General features: G+C 43.3%; 1 protein-coding gene across 6 annotated transcripts in view; it reads right to left on the bottom strand.

Annotated features, from left to right (window-relative positions):
* Nucleotides 1-21,065, bottom strand: part of LOC147608559 (uncharacterized) — a 200,142-nt gene that overhangs the window by 114,522 nt on the left and 64,555 nt on the right. For all 6 annotated transcript variants that reach the window (XR_015264444.1, XR_015264445.1, XM_086788985.1 and 3 more), the window contains exon 8: nt 15,146-15,523. Coding sequence is in view for 4 of the 6 variants with exons in the window: in XM_086788985.1 (XP_086645111.1) it covers nt 15,146-15,523 (378 nt within the window). In the remaining 2 variants the exon portion in view is untranslated. The remainder of the gene's footprint in view (nt 1-15,145; nt 15,524-21,065) is intronic.

The following is a 21,065-nucleotide window of genomic DNA, read 5'->3' as shown; positions in this document are numbered from 1 at the left end:
AAAACTATCTGCTCGGGTTACCATACCTCCTCAAGTTCATCCACTTCTCGTGGATCTTCGAGAACTGGTTCCATGGGGGCAGGTGGTCCCACATAAGGCCTCAGCAAACTGACATGAAAGGCATTGTGTATTTTCCAGTGACCAAGCAATACCAATCGATATGCCACTTCATTTATTTTCTGCAAAATTTGAAATGGCCCATAATACCTGTTTGAAAGCTTAGAAAACCGGCCTTCCTTACCTGGCCGGCTCCGAAGACGTGCGTTTTTCAAACTTTAGTAATACCCAATCACCTTCCTTGAAAACCACCTCTCGCCTGCGTTTGTCAGCTGCCCTTTTCTACTTAGCTTCAGATCTTTCTATGGCTGTCCGAACCTGTGCAAACGCAGTATCCAAATCACGGACATAGTCATCTACTACAAAGATTTCATCTTTTATTCGTAAGATAGGTGGAAGCACAACCTTGCCATAGACTATCTCAAATGGAGCCTTATTAATTGAAGAATGCATTGTGTTACCGAAGCGAAAAAAACTGGGGACCACCAAACATTATACATGCATAGTGAATTCTGGGAGATCCTTGCCATTGAATGAGGGGAATGATCCTCTTCCATTCGTTAATTCAGCAAAAGGTATATTGTTAAAGACAAGTGGAGCATGGGAAAAAATCTTATCAATCCAAGAGAGTCCCCTCCATTTGTCTTGCCAACTCACAGTCAGATACAGAGAAAGCTCTTTAAGCATCCTAGTCCAAGGTTGACTCTGCTGTAGAAAGGAGTCGACATTTTTGGCATTCTCGCCATTGCATGTGTTTCGATGTCTAGGATGCCAATTCCCCCATCCTTCTTGGGTTTACACACCTTCTGCCATGCCAGGAAGGAACATGGTCTCTTGCCCTACTAATTCTTCCATAGAAAAGCTTTAGCATAGCTTAGGGCTCTCTTCGAGAGGCAAGCTATAAAATCTATACAAGGACTAAATAAGTGAAAGCATGCCAACAACACCATGTTTACTATTACTATTCTTGAATGAAAGGGAAAATATATGTTATCCCAAATTCTAAATTTGGCTATGAATTTGTCCATAAGCTAGTCCGCTATGTCTTTACCTAAGACATCCACTCCCATGGGGCATCCCAAATGTCTAAAGATCTGGCCTTTGTTCACAACTTGGCATCCCCATCTGGTTACATCAAAGGATTTATCCTTGGTTAAACAATTGGAGCCAGATGCATCTGCAAAGAGTTGTACAATTGCCAAAGCCTTTCTAACATTTTCATTGGATGCATCCAAGAAGAGAAGTGAGTCATTGAGCCCAAAGTAAGGAAAAGACTAAACAACAGAGGGATAAGCAGATTTGAGGATTTCTAGGATGGTCCTCTTCTGGAGTGGAGAGATGATGAATAGCTATCTATCATGTATGGTCTCTCAAGATTTGATAAGAATCATCTGCATGTAATTATTGGTAAGCTCAAAACGCTAACTATCAATACTTCTCAGCTCACGGAAAGGTGGATCAAAGATTGGGGGTGGACAGATGGACTTTCCTTGGTCAGGAATCAACTGCCAAGTTTTATCAGATGTTAATGCAAGAGAAGAGAGATTTTAAACATTTCAATACAATATGGAAAGTAGCTTGGCCAGACAAATGCTGGGAGTCCAGATGCAAAAGAATTTGGGGATCCAAACTGCCAACACATGCTTAGACTTTTTTGTGGAGAATCATGGTTGGGGCTCTTCCGTTAGGCGGTAAGCTGATGATCACAAATATGGCCTCAGGGATATGCCCAAGATGCAAAGCAGCCATCGAGGATTTCAAGCATGCCTTTTGGGATTGCCCGACATTAAGGTCCTGTTGGACATAGCTCTCTAAATAGGGGGGGGGGACATGTTTGGGCTGCAATCATGGTCCCATTGGGTTTTGGGTAAAAAGATTGGTCCAGCAAAGGAGAGTAATAGCCTTTTTGGATTTGCAAGATTTACATGCCTGTGGGAGATTTGGTCTACAAGGAACACTCTAGTCTTCGTTAATGATGGCATGCAAAGTGTAGATCCTAAGAAAGTTATCTGTTTAGTGAAAGCTAACATTGCTAGTCTGGTGAGTATAAACAAATGGGAGTCAGATACAATGAAACTACTCACTAAAAGGATATTGGATTGAGCAGTTTCTGTGGGTAGTTCTTCTCTTGATTGTTTGAGAAGACTAACCCACAGCTTATATGTACTCTATTCATATTATTAATATAATACATCTTCACTTTTTTTTTTTTAAAGAATGCATCTATAACAGTCCATATAGCATCATTTCCATGTGTCGATTTCCGCAAATCCATAATGAAATCCATAGAATCCATAGCAATGCTTTCCCATGGTTCCTGTGGAATGGGTAAGGGCTGAAGCAAAGCAGGCGTCTTGTGTCTGTCAAACATGACTTTCTGACACACTATGCACTCTCGCACATAAGCTTCAATATCCTTGCGTAGAGTTGGCCAAAAGAAATATCTTTCCAAAGCCCGTGCAGTAGCAGCCAGAATACCACGATGACCAACATATGGTGGAGCATGACACTCTTCCATAACCTTTTGACGTAATTCACGCACTACACAAATACGATTCTGCATCATCAGAAACCAATCTCTAATCGAATAAGATGGGACAACACTACCATGATTCAAATCAGCCCAAATAAGCTGAAAATATGTCCCCAAAGCATACATATCTCGCATCCCTGATAAGTCCTGATGGTGGTAGGCGATAGTTACAGCATGCACTTGTGGCCTGCGTGTGACAAAGCATCCGCCACCAAATTCTTCTTGCCCGGGGTATGCAAAATCTGAAAAATGGAACATGGACAAGAAGTTTGCTCACCTTAGATGCTTTTCCGAGAGTTTAGGCTTTGTAAGAAGGTGCCGCAAACTCTGGTGATCTGTTTTTACCATAAATTCAGCCCCCAAAAGATAATGCTTCCTTGTTTGAAGGGAATGAATAACGGCCAACAACTCTTTCTTATAAACTTGCAAATACAATTCCGCATGTGGCAGGCGGCAGCTTTCAAAAGCCACTGCATGTCCCTCTTGGTTCAAAACAGCCCCCAAACAATCCCCGCATGCATCACCTTTGACCACAAAAACTATGCAAATCTGGAATAATAAGAAGTGGCCCTGATATGATGGCATCCTTCAACTTTTGAAAAGCTGTCTTTTCGGGTTCCGACCAACGGAATGCTACTTTCTTCTTCGTTAGATTATGTAACGGTGAAGCTAAGAAAGCAAAGTGTCAAATAAATTGATGATAATAAGAGCATAAACCAATAAAGCTCGTAACTTCATGCACATTCTGCAGTTCTAGTCAATCCTTCATGGCTTGAATCTTTGCGGGATCCATGCGTACTCCATCCTTGGAAACAATATGCCCTAAATAGTGACTTTCTGACAAGAAGAATTCACTCTCCTTCCTATTGATAAAAATCTTATGTTTCCTTAGCTCTTCAAAAACAATGGCAAGATGCTCTTTATGTTCAACCTCACTCTTTGAAAACATGATAATATCATCAAAGAAAGAGCTATTGAAAGTGATAATATCACTGCAAGTTCATGTGAACTTGCGGTGAGGTCTATAAATTATGTCCATCATTCTATTGAAAGTGGCGGGAGCATTCGTAAGTCCAAATGGCACACCAAATACTCATATAATCTAAATAATGTTCGAAAACCATTTTGTGCACATCTTGAGGTACCACTCGAATCTAAGGTAACCACTCTTAAGATCAATGCAACTGAAACAACCAACTCCCTCAAGTTTATCAAGAATATCATCGATTCGAGAAATCGAAAACCTGTTCTTGATAGTAATCTTGTTAAGGACCCTATAATCAACACACATTTTGTATGTCCCATCCTTTTTCTGCAAAAGTAAAACTGGAGAACAATGAGACGAAGAACTTGGCCTTATCAACCCCTTCTCAAGTAAATCATTTACTTGAGTCATGGTTTCCTCCTGTTGGGCAACACTAACCCTATAAGGAGGTCGGTTAGGAGAAGAGCTCCCAGGGATTATATCAACACAATGATCCTCTGGCCTTTCTGGGGATAACTGTCCTCGTAGAGCGAATCAGCATATTCACTTAAGAAATCAATCTTATCTCGATCTACAGGAGTTACAACATCATGCTCAACATTATCACGTACATAGATCAAGTAAGAACAAGCTAACTTCTTTATTGCCTTTGAAATAGATATATAGCTTACAACGAGTATGGTACTCCCAGTAGTACCCGCATCAATACAAACTTCCCTACCCCTATGAGTAAACATAACTTTCTTTTCTTTGTGCAAAATCTTGGAACCCAAACGATAATGCCAAGGCATCCCGAGTATCACATCACATCTTGTAAGTGGTGCCGCGAGGAAGTCTTCATGATCCAAATATCCCTGTATTTGTATGCGAAGCTTCCCAATGATGGGAGTGACCTTAACTTCCTTGCCCTCAAGGACAGCATGTACATGAAAGTCCATGCCCAATTCCTCGGGCTTTAACCCAAGAGCAGCAGCCATCTATATGGATATGAAGTTATCTGCTGAGGCATTATCAAAAAGGAATAAAGCTATTTGGTCCTTTAACTTGCCCAAAGCTTTGCATAAGATTTTGCTCTTTGGTTCATGTGCAGTGTTACCCTGAACATCGGGTATAACATTCACACTCCGTTTGGCATCCTGCACATTATTCTTTTTGAGATTCTGGGGGCATTGAGCTTTCATGTGATCTTTGCCCCCACATGTGAAGTACTTCTCCTCTCTAATGCTTGGGGGACAGTTGCTTGGCTCTCCAGTCCGGTCCACAGCTTTTTTATGAGGGCAGTGGTACAGATTCTGCTATTTTCATTCGTAGAGGTATTACCCAGCATGGTTTATTGCAGGATGTTCCTCACTCTGATTATACACCCCCTAGAAAGAGGATTGACACCAGTTAGGAGATTATTGCCAGTATTACAACATGGCAGATCTGGATAGCTAGATGCACAGAGGCTATTCAGGGTGTCCAGATTTTTGGGTCTCAGTGCATTAGCACAAAATGGGGTGATATCATCCATACTCTTATGGCTACTTGCGCTCGCATTCAGGGGCCCTCTCATTCTGCACAGGCAAAGCGTGTGATATTTATGAGGGAATGGGACCATGGCATCTTCTTTTCCTTTAGTACCACAGTTCTTACATGGCATCATGATGCTCCTCAGTGGTTGAAATCACCTTACATACTGGGGTGATTCTATTCTTTTCCGGCTTATAGCTGTGATTGTTGTATGTCTTTCTCATACTTAAGAGAAGTCTCTTTCTGGAAAAAAAAAAAAAAAAGATATGCTGTCTGGACAGCTTAGCATCATCGTTTTTACCCCCCGGCTTCTTTTCTAAGCCCCCTTTTGCATCCTTGGAATCATGAGGCATAAACTTAGGTGGCTGTCCACCCTTTTTCTGCTCATTTCCAGCTCTGAATTCTCCCTTGTATGAGCTGAATTCTTGTCTTTTTGACACTCCCTTGCCATGCAACTCCTTAGAAATAGTTGTTGACTATATGAGCTCCTGTAAGGTGTTGTGAGAATACACTGCAAGGCTCTTTTGAATGATTCGTTGCAACCCTGACTCAAACTTTCTTTTCTTCTCGTCCTCACTAATCGTCATGAAAGGTGTGACTTTGAGAAGAATCCGCCAAAACTTTGAAACATAAAAGGAAACGGATTCGCCTTCATCCTGTGTTAGCCAATCCCATTTCTTTCGTACATCCTTCTCATAGTAAGGAGGAAGGAAATCATCATAAAATTGCTCTTTGAAAGCACTCCATGTACGGGCGGTTGTCCTATCCAAAAGCTTTCCCATCCACCAATCACTTACAGTCTCTTTAAGATGCATACCCACATGCTTGAGCATAGATTTCTCGGTAAATTCCTCAATGCAAAAGGCTAAACCCACATGCTTGAGCATAGATTTCTCGGTAAATTCCTCAATGCAAAAGGCTAAACCCACATGCTTGAGCATAGATTTCTCGGTAAATTCCTCAATGCAAAAGGCTATTTCAAATTGCCTTATGAATGCAAGTGCCTTGGTAGTATCCAACTTTCCATTATAGCTCTCGAATTTGATGTCCTTGTCCCCTGACTTGAACTCTTTGGCCTTCTTGCTATGACGACCACCCCGACGCTGTAATACATCATCCTCCTCGTCATGTCTATGATGGCGATAGTACCCAGATCTAGGGCTGATTTCCCGTGTAACACCTTCCACTCTAGAGGGAACTTTAGCAGCAGGAACATACCTAATGGGTGGAGACACCACCAACAATGCATGAAGATCTTCTGCATCTCTCACATGGGCTGAAAACCTCTCATCATCCCCACGAGCTGCATGTCGATGTACATCATCTCCTCGGGCTGCATGCCCCCTCATATCTGTTGCATGGACTGCAAGCCCCCTCACAACACTTGCTCGGGCTGCATGCCCATTTACATCACTTGCTCGGAGTGCATGCCCTCTTACATCACTGGTGCGGGCTGCATGCCCTCTCACAACATCATCGGAGTTCCCTTCACGGGATAGCGTGCGAGGCTGCCGTCTCAAGACCCACTTCCCTCATCATCGGAAACATCACCACCACGGTTTTTTAAATAAGCAACAGCCTACTCTCGAGGTTTGTCCATTCCCATCTGTTGGGCAATTGCATCAAAAGTGACCACATCTGCCTTGACATGAGACTTTGATTCAATGACCCACTGTACATCAGGATCTCTTTGTAAAGCACGGAGCTCTTCAAGCTCATTCATCAAGGCATCAATATCCTGCTGATCCTCAGCCCTGGCAGACAACGGTGGATCGTTATCCGCCAAAGCCCCAACATGATCCCTGTCTCTATCTTCTTCCCGCATGCGGCGAGTACGGGTGATAGAGATCTCCACAGAATGATCTAACTGGCTGGCCATAATGTATCTTCTAGCTTTTCACAAAGAAAAGAATTTTCCATGCCCCAGAATCGCTCTCTACCAGTTTCCCAAGTATGATACCAAATAGACTGCAAGGGTGCAACAGTGCCCCTACACAGACAAGAGGGCCACGAAGTCTTTCCACAAGCTCACTGCCGCTTAAACCAAACGTAACCTGTTTCAAGGCGCGACTTTAAGACGAGGGCTACCTCGGAATCCCAACCTTCTCATGGATAATGACTCCTTACAGCCATATCCAGCATCATATAGGCACAACTGTGTGCAAAGCCATGCTCTGATACCAATGTAAACAGAAGGGCAACTGTACACGTAAAATCTAATCAATCATGAAATCTGAAAATACACATAAGCATGCCAAATAAAACAAGATAAAAAATCCGCACAGTACACCACACTAGGGGCCAGAAGATGGGCTGACCCCCCCCCCCCTTCCCTTTATGGTTAGATTACCAAAAAGGAGTCTGCTTCCAATACAGCTTTCGGGTGCCTAGGGTTCACCACTAGCTGCACCTCTTTCTTTCAATACAATATGAAAACAAGAAAAAATCACATAAACTGAATTTGCTGATAATTTTCAGCACAAGTGAGCATTCCCGGCATCAAGCACATGCAAGACAACTATGGATAGCCCATAGCACTGCCACATCAGCCCGGGACAACTCAACATCATCGTCTTCTTCCTGTTTGGCTCATAGAGCAAGTCGACCAGCCCTCAAAGGCTGTTTTCAGCAGTCAACCAGCCCTCAATAGCCTCAGAAGAAATCGACCAGCAGTTGTACACAAGCATGCAAGCCCACGGTCAGAAGGAAAACTGTCCAAATGCCCACGACCAGCTCTTCCTCTCTGTTTTTATCCTCTATCCAACCTCTGTTCAAGCTGGAAATCAGCCGGCCAGCAGTGGAGAACATGGAGAAGGGGTCGGCCAGCACCTCCCATGCACCTGTAAGGTTTTTGTCGCGATAGAAGGTTGTAAACAACCTGTAGAAGCAGTCGACCACCTCCCATGCACCTGGAAAAAGTAGGCGCCTCACATAAAACTGGAGTCTTACTCTAGATTAGAGCTCCTCCACCAGTTTTAGCTCCCACGTGTGCTTTTTAGGTCCAGAAGGGGGCGCCTACTTGAAGGAGGCCCAAATAACATCTAGTGTCCAGCTTTTGGCCGCCACGTGTATTAAATAAGTCCTGCTCAATGTGTACTCACTTAGAAGTTGTCAACTCACTTATAAGTGAGTGTGAACCTGCACCAATAATTATTAGCATGTGAACTCATAAAGCTGTAAATTGAGTTTTTGGGAATACCACCTGCAAAACACATGTAGACCACCTGTCAGTCCCAAACAGGTGTGCACATACACGTCCATAGGGTGCCCAAGCGTCCCCGGCCCATGCCCGTAACACTCAGTTGTTTGGGCACACGTTGGTGAATGTCTTCGCCTTTTTTAGATTTTCTTTGCTTTAATCTCTCCAAGATGCCCACTTTCTTGGAGACCTTTCCATGGCCCATTGAAAGTGTTTTATCACTATTTCTAGTTTTCCGTAGTAGTTGCTCCATATTGGGGCAGCTATGAATGTACATTGTATTTATAATAAAGAGTGGTTTTCACAAAAAAGAGTGTGTGTGTGTGTATAACACACTTTTTTTTTCCGAAAAAGCACTGTTTTCTTTACTATATTAAGAAGGAAGCCGTCAAGCTAAGGGAAAACTTCCTAGGATGATACGAGTTAAAAATAGTAAAAAGACAAAGCCAAATGGCCATCATCGATATGTTGCAAATGGATTCTATAAAACAAAGACCGACGCAGAGATTGACGAAAGTAGTGATAGTGTGCAATCCTTAGGAATGAAATACCAACTAATTTCTTGCATGCCATATTGTCCACAAAGCCCAATATCTAGTCTAGATTAGAAAGGACCGTGCATGATCCAATCTAGAAGGCCACCTGCCAAAAAGCCAAAAAAAAAAAAAATCTAGAGAAGGAATACCCTGGGAATCTGAGTTTAAGAGAATGTGAACTTTGCCGGAGGAAACTTTTAGTCTCTGGACAAGACCAAAGAAGATGGATCACTGTTTCCTTTATGCAATGACAAGAAGGGCATTTCGCAGCAACGCTGTGTTTTTTTTCAAGAAATTCTCCAACTGGGATAACTCCCAACAAGCATAGCCATAAACATAATCTAGATTTGAGTGGCAATTTACTATGCCACATTTTCTTCACGTTTTGTTTTCACCAATGAGCTATCTTGGTGAGGAGCCAAATCTTATTAACTCGATCGACAAACCAACGCATAGGAATAATCAACCTCTAGATAAAAGCAACCGAAACCCAAGAGAAAAGAGCAACTAGGATAAGGTCCGCGATCTGCCCTATGGAAAATCCAATCCTCTATCCTTTCACCTTTTGAAACAACCATAAGAGGAAGACTACAATTGTTCCTGTAACATGCACCATAAAGGTCTGTAGTACATACCCAGCTGCCAACGGCTTTGAGCTCGAGGAAAGGACATAACATTTCCTTCAGCATCCACAACATCTTGGCAAACCCGAATCAACATTTGAGCTCCAAAAGACACTTTCTTGTCTCAAGGTATTGCCAGTCTCAAGAGGTCTACCCAACCACTAAATATATTGCAGAACAAGCTTCCAGTCTCTGCAAGGAGACGAGAGACATAAGGGCATCCAAAAATCTTACCCTCCATGTAGCTAAATGACCATTTGCCAAATGCATCTATGTTCACATTAAAGCAGCGTTCAAGTTTGCTCCTGCATGAAAAAGTCAGAAGCAAAGTGGCTTTGCATGCCAGAACATGATAATGGATATTCAAAATGTTAAGCCCGCATTTTTTGTGAGCATAAGAACTTAAACTTAAAGGAGACACAAACCCTTCTTATAATGAGAATTTTGCCAAAATATTTCAATGCTTTTTGTCATCAAATAAGAGATTTGGTTTTTAGACCATGCCAAAAGAGGGAGAAAAAACTAAATGTAAGCCATCAAAATTGATTAAACTATTCTCAATCTGACATGGAGTGACCAAGTAGAGAGTTTCCAATATTCCAACTTAATCATAAGTTTTTCTAGCTCCCAATCTGTAGCATCACGAAGTGAAAGATTCCATCCCACAAGGTATCCCAAATGTCTAACATGTTGTGTGGGCGATATGATTTTCCCATGCCATAGAATGCAATGCCAATCAGCTTCGCTAAGAGGCAGCAGTTTTGATTTTTTTAAATTGATAAAAAGACTTGTTGCCATTCCAAACATATGCAAGGTTCATGAGACATTGCAAATCCGATTGCGTATTTTCGGGAAAGAAGAAAGAGTCATCAGTAAATGCCAGAGCAACCAAATGACAACCATCAGACGAAACCCATGTAATTGGCCAAAGGGCAACATGCGAAGCCCATGTAATTTGCCAACCTCAGTGAGCTTATCCATATATGTCAAGAAGGGATGAGTAGAAATAGCATAGAGCAAGGCACTGAGAGGGAAGCCTTGTCGAGATCTACCCAAAAGCCATAGAGAGGATAAGTCTTTTCCCAAAATGTATCTAGCAGTGCTATCTCCATACAACCAATAAATTATGTTTAGCATTTTTGGACAGAAACCTAACTTCGCCATGACTTCTGCAATGTAATCCCATTGGATTGCATCAAAAGCCTTAGCAATATCAACATGCAATAAGAGCACATCCTGCTTGGTATATTTTGTATATTCTCTGCCAACATAGACATTAGCAATGTTATATGTTATTTGTCTATGAGGTACAAAACCATATTGTTAGAACATGAAGTCAAAGTGAGTGTTCTAGTGTGTCTAGAGTGAGTTTTATGTCTAGTCTTTGTGTGAGTGCCATGTGGCATATTGGGATTTATCCCATATACATGTGACACTTAGAGTGTGTGTGCCTATCCTATAAAGGCATTGTACTTTCTAGTCTTATACATCAATCAACATCAAGCTCTCTTGGTCTACATGTGAGTACTTTGGTTATCATTGCTTTGCACTTGTATCTTCATTATGTCTTTCCATTCGTTCCTGTGCCTTCATGTGGTATCAGAGCCAGCTCCCTTTCTCCTTGGTCTTCCAAGGGATTGAGTTGAGGGAGGCCAAGAAAGAGAAGCCTCTCTCTCTCTTTCTCCTTGGAAGGCTGCCCTTCCCTCAACCCCTTCATGTGGAGTTGCCCTTTGATCTTCATCGCCATGTTTCTGGAATTGAGACCAGCGACCATTGTGACGGCCATATCTTTTGACAGAATTTGAATTTCAACTTGAAATCTGTAGCAAAGTTGTAGAGGACTTTGTGAACTTCATTTTTTTGTTTTTACATCTTTGCAATCCGAGGTTCTGGTGAAAAGTTATGGCCCCTGCAAGAAAGTGACGAAATTTTTCCTGCGCGATTTTTTTTTTGCCCACGAGTTCCTGCTGGGCGTCATTTCTTGGAAGTTGCCCGCCACCACTCTTCCTGAAGCTGGTGCTTACTTCTCTACATTCGTGGAGTTGATTCGATCTGATCTGCACAGCAGCAAGACATTGCTGATTCGTGGAGATGATTCGTGGAGTTGCTTTAACTTGATCTGCAGAAGCAGCAAGACATTGTTGATTCGTATTTCTCCTGCTGCCTCCCTCTTCCACGTGTTCACATCTCTCATGTTGCCTCCCTCTTCCACAACCTGATCGGCATCGACTATCTCCTTCAATTTCATCACCTCGCAATCTGAAAATCGAAGTCTGTAGCATGTAAAATTTGGGGATTTTCCAAAATCTATGTAAATTCAGTCCTTATTTTCACATTTATTTGGAAATTTTGCTACATTAATCAAGATTGATCCAAGTTAAGGCATCATATCCGACATTGGGGACTCTTCGATCAAGGTTTTGAGAGTCATGCTATGATTGCTCCACTCAGCTGCTCCTATGGCCTTCACCGACATATCCTTCATCGAAGAGATCTCATTTTCTTATTTATTCTATGTGTGCTTGGGTACTCTGCCCTGCGTAGTCACCCTAAAATGCTTGTAATAATGAGTTTGTGTCATTAGTCAATAAAACAGGTTCACAGCCTTGGATTGTCCTCCTAAAATGTTGTAATCTTTCCTGTTTTTTCGTGTCTGACTCCCCACCATTCTGTTATGGAGTCAGGAGGGGGATGTATTGTGGAGTCATGTATTGGCTTTGATAGGATCTCAGGTTGCTCCAGTTGTCTAGACCTCTGAGTTGTTCATGCATCCATGCATGATGAGCCTCTGAGCCATGCTTGATGAGCCTCTGAGTCATTTGTACCATGCTCACTAGCCTCTGAGCGATGCTCACTTGCCTCTGAGATTGTGTGGGAACTATGTCTAGTTCTAACTTGGAGGTTGGTAGTCCGTCATTGCCATGTTCTGTTCTTGGCTCATTCCAGTAGTCTCTCACCTTGCCTTCATCGGGGGGTGTTAGAACATGAAGTCAAAGTGAGTGTTCTAGTGTGTCTAGAGTGAGTTTTATGTCTAGTCTTTGTGTGAGTGCCATGTGGCATATTGGGATTTATCCCATATACATGTGACACTTAGAGTGTGTGTGCCTATCCTATAAAGGCATTGTACTTTCTAGTCTTATACATCAATCAACATCAAGCTCTCTTGGTCTACATGTGAGTACTTTGGTTATCATTGCTTTGCACTTGTATCTTCATTATGTCTTTCCATTCGTTCCTGTGCCTTCACATATTGCGTTGGATGTAGACCCCTATTCAAGATCTTTTTGAGGCAATTAGTGATCAATTTATAAATCATTGGCATATATGGCCCTCATCCCACTTAGAGGATATCCTTATCTTGTAGCCTTATCTCACTTGGAGGACATCCTCATCTTGCAGCCTTCATACCACTTTGTACTTTTGTTCTATCATCAGCTTGTGCTGTGTCGTCCTCTTCACCGTGACCTCTGCTGAGTGTAAATGGTACAGTGAGGGACCTGTATCAGTGTTCTCTAATGAGTGCAAACGTTTCACGTTCCTTTCACAGTCTCGTCTCTTTTGTGTTGTGTTTGCTACATGGTGTCTTATGTGTTGCACTGTGAGCATAGAGGACTCCGGACATACTGTCCAGAGGAGAGCCACCACAGTGTGTACCGGCAACCAGCCCTAAGACACTTGAGTGTTCTTGCTGCTCTTCATTCTGTGTGTGTCTCTGTCTGTGTGCAGCCCTAACCCCAACAAAGATTTCCCCTCTCTTGCATATTTCTCTCGTAGGGTCACCCCAAGCCTCTGCCTCTTGTTGAGGTTGTCCTTAGTAGAGGTATTTTCAGTTTTATCTCCACTTTTAGCCTCTTTTGAATCCCGCTTAGGTCGCTGTCCACCTTTCTGCAGTTTTGGGACAGCCCTCTCTTTGCCCTTGTAACCAAGTCCATCTTTATCGGAATGTTTTATCTTTTTCTCCAATTTCTTTGTGGCAAGAGCGGGTGCTATGGGCTGTTGTAAAGTATGATTTACAACGGGTGCTATGAGCTCTTAACATGCTCACTGGTGGAATATTTTTACTAGGTTCAAACTTGATGGTTCAAACATTTCCTTTAACATTCAAGGAGCATCGGTTCAAGATTCAATTTTATGATTTTTATTTGACAACCTTCTCATTTTAAAGTAACTTTCTTTACCATTTCTTATTTGATTCAAACTCCAAATGCTAAACTTTAGTGACATCAATATCAAGTGTAGAGTCTCGTTGACACTTGCAATCCCACTACTAATACAATTATTTGTTTGGTGTTGGATGGTGGCAGGTATAAAGAATGAACCTCCTATCTACACTTTACTCCTCTTCCTTTCCTTTCTCTCTATTTTAAAGTGGCTACCAGTGGGTTGTATTTATGTTTTCACTTCTACACACACTTTTTTTTTTTGTAAAGCTTAATGTCATTAATTACAGGTGGGAAACCTCAAAACGAGGAAAACCCACCAAAAAGATCACACTTTTTATTTACAAGTGGACTAGACATCCCCCAAGACTGCTTGGGTAGTAACCACCAGATGGAGACACAGGAGAGGCTAGCTCGCTTTCATTCAGACTCAGGGTACATGTTCATGCCATTCACAGCCTCAGCATGGGCGATGTATGATATCTTATATCCCTCTTATGGCACTGGATGGAGTTAGACATAGATCTGCATAGCATGCTTGTACTACCCCTTCAGCATATAGAGATGCATCTTGCCTTAGCACTCCATCCACATCCCCACCCCCCTTATATTGTTTGTATATGGGCTCCACCGATCCATGATGATTCACAGTTGTATCCAGACACATGCACACTTTTTCTTTTGTTTCTTTTCTTCCGATGACCGGAAGAACACAGTTGTATTATTTTTTGTCTCATAGGCCGACTTTGGCCTCTCGTAGACGTTAATATATCTTTCTTTCTTTCTTTCTTTCTTACGTTTGGTAATGCATTTGACATCAAGTTTACAATTCTCACATTTCTTCTCTTATTTTTATTATTTTTCGAGAACTAGATTATAGATATCATGGATTCCTTCCCAACCATTTCATCCCCTCAAAAGTAAGTCAATTCATTAATTTGATGCATAATCATCAGAGCCTAGATATCATGGACTCCTCCCCACAAGAACTTCATCCCCTCAAAAGAATGTCAATTTATTAAGTTGATGCATAATCATTGGAGCTGCCTTAATCCACACATCCACCTCGCCTTAACATTTCTTTTTGCTCATGGGCAGTGTATCTCTATCTTGACATAATGTTCCTCTTCATTATCGTTCTCTCACAATTTTCCGTGTTTCCTAGTGGATTGTATTTCTGTTTCTACTTCTACACACACACACACACTTTTTTTTTCTTTTGTAAAACCACACTTTCTATTACTTTGTTGTATAAAGAGAAGAGCCCCCAAGATAAGGGCACTTCTCACACAATGTACAACTCAAAGCAGTGGAAAAACAAGTCCAGATGCAGCTGGTCTAGCTGTTGTAGCTGAAAACATTCATATAAAGATTGACGCAATGATTGACAAAAGTACACACACACACACACACACACACACACATTTTAATAAACACGTACAAACATTATGTATACAAGTATGCAAGCACACACATACATGCATTTATATTTCAAAAATTGAATTCAAAAAGAGATGGAAGGTGAAAATAAAAAGTTTACCTGCATCCACTTTGAAATAAAATGGTGAGCCACCCACAGGTACCATTCTTCCTGACGACAAGCCTGCAAGGTGTAGGTAGTACTCGCCTGCACCAGTGATATTAAGATCAATATTAACAACTCCAACGACAATTGAGGGAGTTATTCTCATGTTGATATTGCTTAGCCCTTGTGCGTTGTTTCCTTCTATGTAGGTCATGTTTGAGTCTTGGAATCGGGTAACATTAGCAATCAAAGTGATGAGTTCTTGGCTGCCTGTTGCCAAACTGACATTGTTTCCAAATGAATCCATTTGCAGCACCTTGAATTGGGCTAAAGAGCCTGCTGATATGGTTTTTGAAACCCAGGAACCGATGCATGCTGATATGTTCAAAGGGCCTGTTAGGAAAGAGTATGCTAGTCTTAGTTCACAGTGCCTACTGCCCTTGTTTGCATTAATATATTCAATACTTAGTCAAGAAGGAAATGAAACCAAACACAACAGACATCCTAGATGGCCAGACATTACATTCTATTGCATAAAAAATCTGCCAAGCTGTCAACTCAAATGATCTTCCAAACTAAATCAACTCATGATTGATGAGGTATGAAGGAAGATTTCCGTTTTAATAATGGCAATTGGGGGTAGGTTGGTGACAAAATCAATGCTAATATGCTCAAAATGTCTGTCTAAGATCTCTAGAGGCATAAACAATCCTGATGTCTTCTGATGTTGTACCTTGACCTTTTGACATACTTATACCTGCCTATGCATCCAAGGCCAAAAATATCTGCATCCAAGCTTCTCCAAAGTCCCCTGTATCATACAGTGCCTTCTCTGGATGGAATCACAAGCGATGCTGCAAAGTCAACAACAACTATGGAAGAGCGCAGAGACAGCCTTCGGAAAACAGTCAACTGCCGTAATGGCATAATTCTTGATATACCCTGGTGGAACCATGGCTTCATGATACTCGTCCCACTTATAATTGAAGGTCCCTTCTGTAACTATGTAGATACCCTTCCAGCTACGGGCATCTGCCATTGTATTCTGCTTTCCCAATAGCTATCCCAAAGCCTGCCAAAATGTTTTAAAAAGAGACCCAACTAAATCCGGTGCTCTGTTTAATCCTTAGAGAGTGTGGTCTGAAAGCCAGTTTTAACTTTTTCTTTTACTTAATGGTGGTGGATTTTTGGCCCTGATTGATGAGATCTGGTTGGTGCAGGGAGGACCAGGAGGAGCGTGTTTCAGTTGACAGTCACCTTGAAGAGTTTGGAATGTAGACGAGGCAACTTAGGGTCCAGGTTCCTTAAACGCAGAAAATGTCATTTGGATGTGGTATCCAGGCCTACTTATGGTTTCCCTCTGATTAAGTTGCCCTAAGGAGGTGCCACCAGCCAGTCTTTTCTTCAGCTAAAGTTTCCCTTTTTGATGGCTGCAAGCAGGTGCCACCAGCCTGGCACTTGATGCTCTTTGGTGGATGCTGTTTCACAGATCAGGTTGTTTTTTACCAATTCACAAGACCCTACAGATGTTATGTCATTTCACAGTGGCTCCATTATCATGCTGTTGATGGCACCCTGATGCCAGTTAGTGGGCCTACTTTCCGACTTTGCCACTGGCCCACCACCTTATGTTGAAGAAAAATGTTAATAAACTAAATCTCTATTTCTTTATTGTCCTTGTGACTCAAAAGATACTTCAAGCATTCAGCAACATTAGAGTACAAGAAAATGGTACATTAATAGGGTCAGTTTAAAACTGTCAATGGAAAACACTTTGTGATACACTGTACAAGAAGCTTGTCAGGAGTCTCATTAAATCAAAGATTGGCTTCAGAGTTGATCTTGAAAAATACAGTCCTGCAAACCTACGGAGAATCCTTGGAGAAAGGATGCAGCTGCTAAGAACCTTCCCCTTGACAATTTAGTGGAACTTCACCCTCATCATTTTGTACCGGGTTCTGGCTCACTCATGTTCATGAGACCTCTCATATTTGAACAGCCTGGATACGCAGCATCCCTGTTTTGACACTAAGCAAGATATTCAGAGACATGTCTCATAACAGCTTTGAAGAGTGCTAGATAGGCAAGTTAGAAGTTTGGATCAGTCTTGACTTGAGGGTTGTATCCAGGAGCACATTGTCCATGTGTCGTGGGGCTTGTTTGGGGGGACAGCTGGATCCGTAGGGTATTTAATAGGTTGTGGACAGTCATATAGGCCAATCGTTTGGCGAACTTAACTTGGCCAAGCTACGCACTGTCACGTGTGAGTCATGTAAGGGACCTCCTTTTCCCCATTTTCATAGTTTAAGTAATTTAAAGCTCTCTTCCTTTCAAACCATATTTAGCCTCCCTCTTACCTTTCAGTGTGTCACCTAATCGCATGTCTCATAAGCGTGATAGCCAAAGGAAATTGTCATTGTGCAATCTGAGCATTCAGTCTGCTATGTAGAAGTATCCGTTGTTTATGTGAGTGTAAATTGCGTTACACCGCACACCATATTTTCTTACGGTTTGGAATGTGTACCTCATCTCATGACCATGGCACTCTCATCAAGGTTGAAACATAACTGCAAGCCATTGTGTTTGAGGTGGATACTAAGACTCAAGAGACAATACACCAACGGAGCTGTAATGCTACAAGTATCTAATTACATGGCCATTGCTGAGAAGCACATTTTTATTTTGGAACAAACCACATTGAGGTTTTCTATCACTTCGGAATATTGAAATGATGTATTTCTCTATTATGGAGAATTGTATCAAAACCTTCACAAAGGTTTCACAAAGCCTAAATCAAACCATTTCCAATTGACCGTGTAGCTCCCCGAACCCTGGCCTGCCCCTCCGCCTCTGTGCATTTTTGGCCCCCATCTTTCTTCCGCCTCCCATCCTTCCTCCACCACTGCTCGCCCCTGCCTCTGCCCGCCCTCATGCCTCCGCCTCATCCCTCTGCGCAGTGCATCCTTCCTCCGCCTCCCACCTTCCTCCCCTCATTCCTCCGCCTCATCCCTCTGCGCAGCGCACCCCTTCGCCTATGTCTTCAGTTCCCCTCCCCTTGCTTCCTGTTTTTTTTGCTTTTCCATTTTCCACCCTCCCTTCCTTTCCTCCGCCTCCTTGCCTGCCTCTTCCCCTTGCTTCGGATTGCTTCTCATCCGGGTTCAAGTCGGCCTTCTTCTTCGATTAGCATCATGGCTAATCATTCTCCCACGGACGGGCGAACCATTGTTTTTTCCAAAGCCGAGCTCGCGGTCCTCTTCGCCGAAACTGAGAAAGACTCCAAAACGACCCTCATTGCCAGAATCTTTGGATCTCACCCTTCCCGTCTCCAGGCTCGAGATTAGGTCCTGGCGGCTCTGCCTTCAGACCTCGCTCCACACTTTCGAGATGTCAGGTTGCTTGGAAGAGGTTTCTTTCAAGTGGATTTTGATTCTGAGGACGCATCCTCAAAGGTTTTGAAGGGCAACCCTTTGCCATTGGGCCTGAGGAAGGTTTTTTTTAATTCCCTACTCCAGCTATTTTGACCATGTTGAGGAAGACCGGAACCGTTTCCCGATTACTCTCAGATTCCCGGGTCTTCCTCGCGCATATTGGCATGTGCTAGAGGCCATCCGGTCCAGTCTTTCGGCTGGTTCTTCAAGTGCCCCCCCTCCACGCTTTGCCGACATCTTCTGCTCGGGTGGTCATTGCCTCGGCGGATGCTGTCCCAAGGGTCATGGTTCTTGCCCGTGACTGTGAGCTCTTTGAGGACTATGTTTTGCTTCCGGGCCCTAGTTGTCCGTTGAAGCAACGTATGGAGATTGCAGGTAAACCCGATCAGTGCTGGGTTTGTCACCAACAGGGTCACTTTGCTCGAGATTGCCCTCGGGCTCGGGGTCGCAGGAGGCCTCGCAAGCGTGCTTCTCAGGCGCCACCTCCCTTGGATCCTTCCCGTCCTACAGTCCGCCAGGTGTGGCGAGCTGTCTCTCACGCCCGCCCCCTGGTGCGATTGATGGGAAGACCTCCTCGGATCTTGTACCTCAGATAGATGATGTTTCTGGACAGAGGGATGTATCAGCTCATGCATCTTTGTAGGGAGATGATATATCAGATCAGGATGATTTTGTTGAGTCCTCTCTACTTGGAGGGGGCGATACGCAGGATGTTCAACGCAGTGGGGATCATGTATTGCAGGATTTTCAGCATGATGCCATTGCCCTTGATGCCCCGGAGGGCGCACAAGTTTCACGTACAAGTTTTGTGTCTCAGGGAGCCTAGGGCTCGCTCGGCCTCTCCGCGTGTCCGTATCCCTGACTCTCTTTATCTAGATGCTGACATCTCCCTTGAGATCAGAGAGAGATGGAGATCTTGTGACGGTCCTAGTCCTCCTCACAATATTGCGCTGGCTCTTGAGAGGACCAACCATCATTATCATAGCGCTGCCTTGTCCGGGAAGAAGGAGGCTCTGGACAAGGAGAGAGCTATTAGGCGTAGGATTGCTGCTCTTCAGAGGGAACATGAAAAGCATGATTCCTCATGCGTCTTGGATTACAGACCTCTTGACCACAGTTAGAGCAGAGCTGCAGTTGGCCATGGACAGGAGGGCTAAGTTCGCGTTTCATGCGAACGAGGCTTTTTGGACTCAGATGGGTGGCAGATGCAACAAAGAGTTTTTTTAAGCACACAGGCCTTCCCATAGCAGGGATTCTGTGAGGTATTTGCAGGATTCACAGGGTGAGGTTCAGATTGAGCCTCATAAGGTAAGGGGTATTGCTTCAGATTTTTATCGGTCTCTGTTGACTGCAGAGGTGCCCTCTCCTCCGAGAGATGTGGCACGGCAGAAAGTTTGGGAGTGCATGCCCAGGTTCATTACAGATGCTATGTGTTCTTCCCTGGATGCCCCTTTCTCGAAGGATGAATTCCTTCAGGCACTGCATGTTCTTTCCAGTGGTTCATGCCCAGGGGATGATGTCTTTCTCCCGCCTTCTTTATTCTCTTTTGGGATCATATTGGAGATGCTATCACTGTTGCCCTTCAGGAAATGTGGCTGTCGGGTATGATGCCGCCACACCCTCACGGAGGGGCTGATTCACCTTACCCCCAAGAGTGGGGACAAGACTGACATCAAGCAATGGAGGCCCATCACTCTCCTTGGATCTACATATAAGATATTAGCTAAAGCCTTGAGTATAAGGTTGCAGCCGACTCTCCAAAGGACTATCCATGATACACATAATGGGTTTCTCCAAGGAAGGAGTCTATTTGATAACATCTTTTCTTTCTGGGAAGCTGTCGAGTGGGCAAAGTCTAGTCAGCAACCTCTTGCCATTCTTTTGCTTGATTTTGAAAAAGCTTATGACAGAGTGGATTGGGATTTTTTGGAGGGCACTATGGCACATATGGGGTTTTCCCAAAACTGGATCAAAGGGGTGTCCTACCTATACAGGGAAGCTCATAGCACTGTTTTAGCTTGTGGGGGGCACGGCGAGCGTTTTCAGATTTCCCGTTCAGTGAGGCAGGGCACTCCCCTCGCCCCTTTACTGTACCTCATTGTAGTTGAGGCTATGAGCAGGTTTCTTCAGGCTGCCCCTGGTGTTGTGGGTCTCAGGCTGCCTTTATGCACGGAGGAAGAGTTTTGGGACTCTGAGTTAGCAGATGATACGGCGTTGTTCCTTGAGGCTTCACATTCTTGTTTATGTGCTTTCCGGACAGCCTTGGAGGCCTTTTGATTGGCAGCAGGAGCTCCTATCAATTGGCATAAATCAGTTGGTTTTTGGATCACTGATTCTCCTCTTGCAGATTAAGGTACAGATGTTGGTTTTACTTGGATTGAGAGAGGATGCTCTGCCAGATACCTTGGTTGTCAGGTGGGCGTTGACATCTCCCCTGCACAAGAGTTTGCTCCAGTTCTCTTAAGCATTAAAAGCAAACTTCATCACTGGAGTAGGAGGAAGCTTGA

The sequence above is a fragment of the Cibotium barometz genome, chromosome 53, assembly GCF_041138505.1.
Source record: "Cibotium barometz isolate CiBa-2024 chromosome 53, ASM4113850v1, whole genome shotgun sequence".
NCBI classification, from domain to species: domain Eukaryota; kingdom Viridiplantae; phylum Streptophyta; class Polypodiopsida; order Cyatheales; family Cibotiaceae; genus Cibotium; species Cibotium barometz.
The sequence above is the reverse complement of the archived record's forward strand: the minus strand, read 5'-3'. Positions and strand labels throughout refer to the sequence as shown.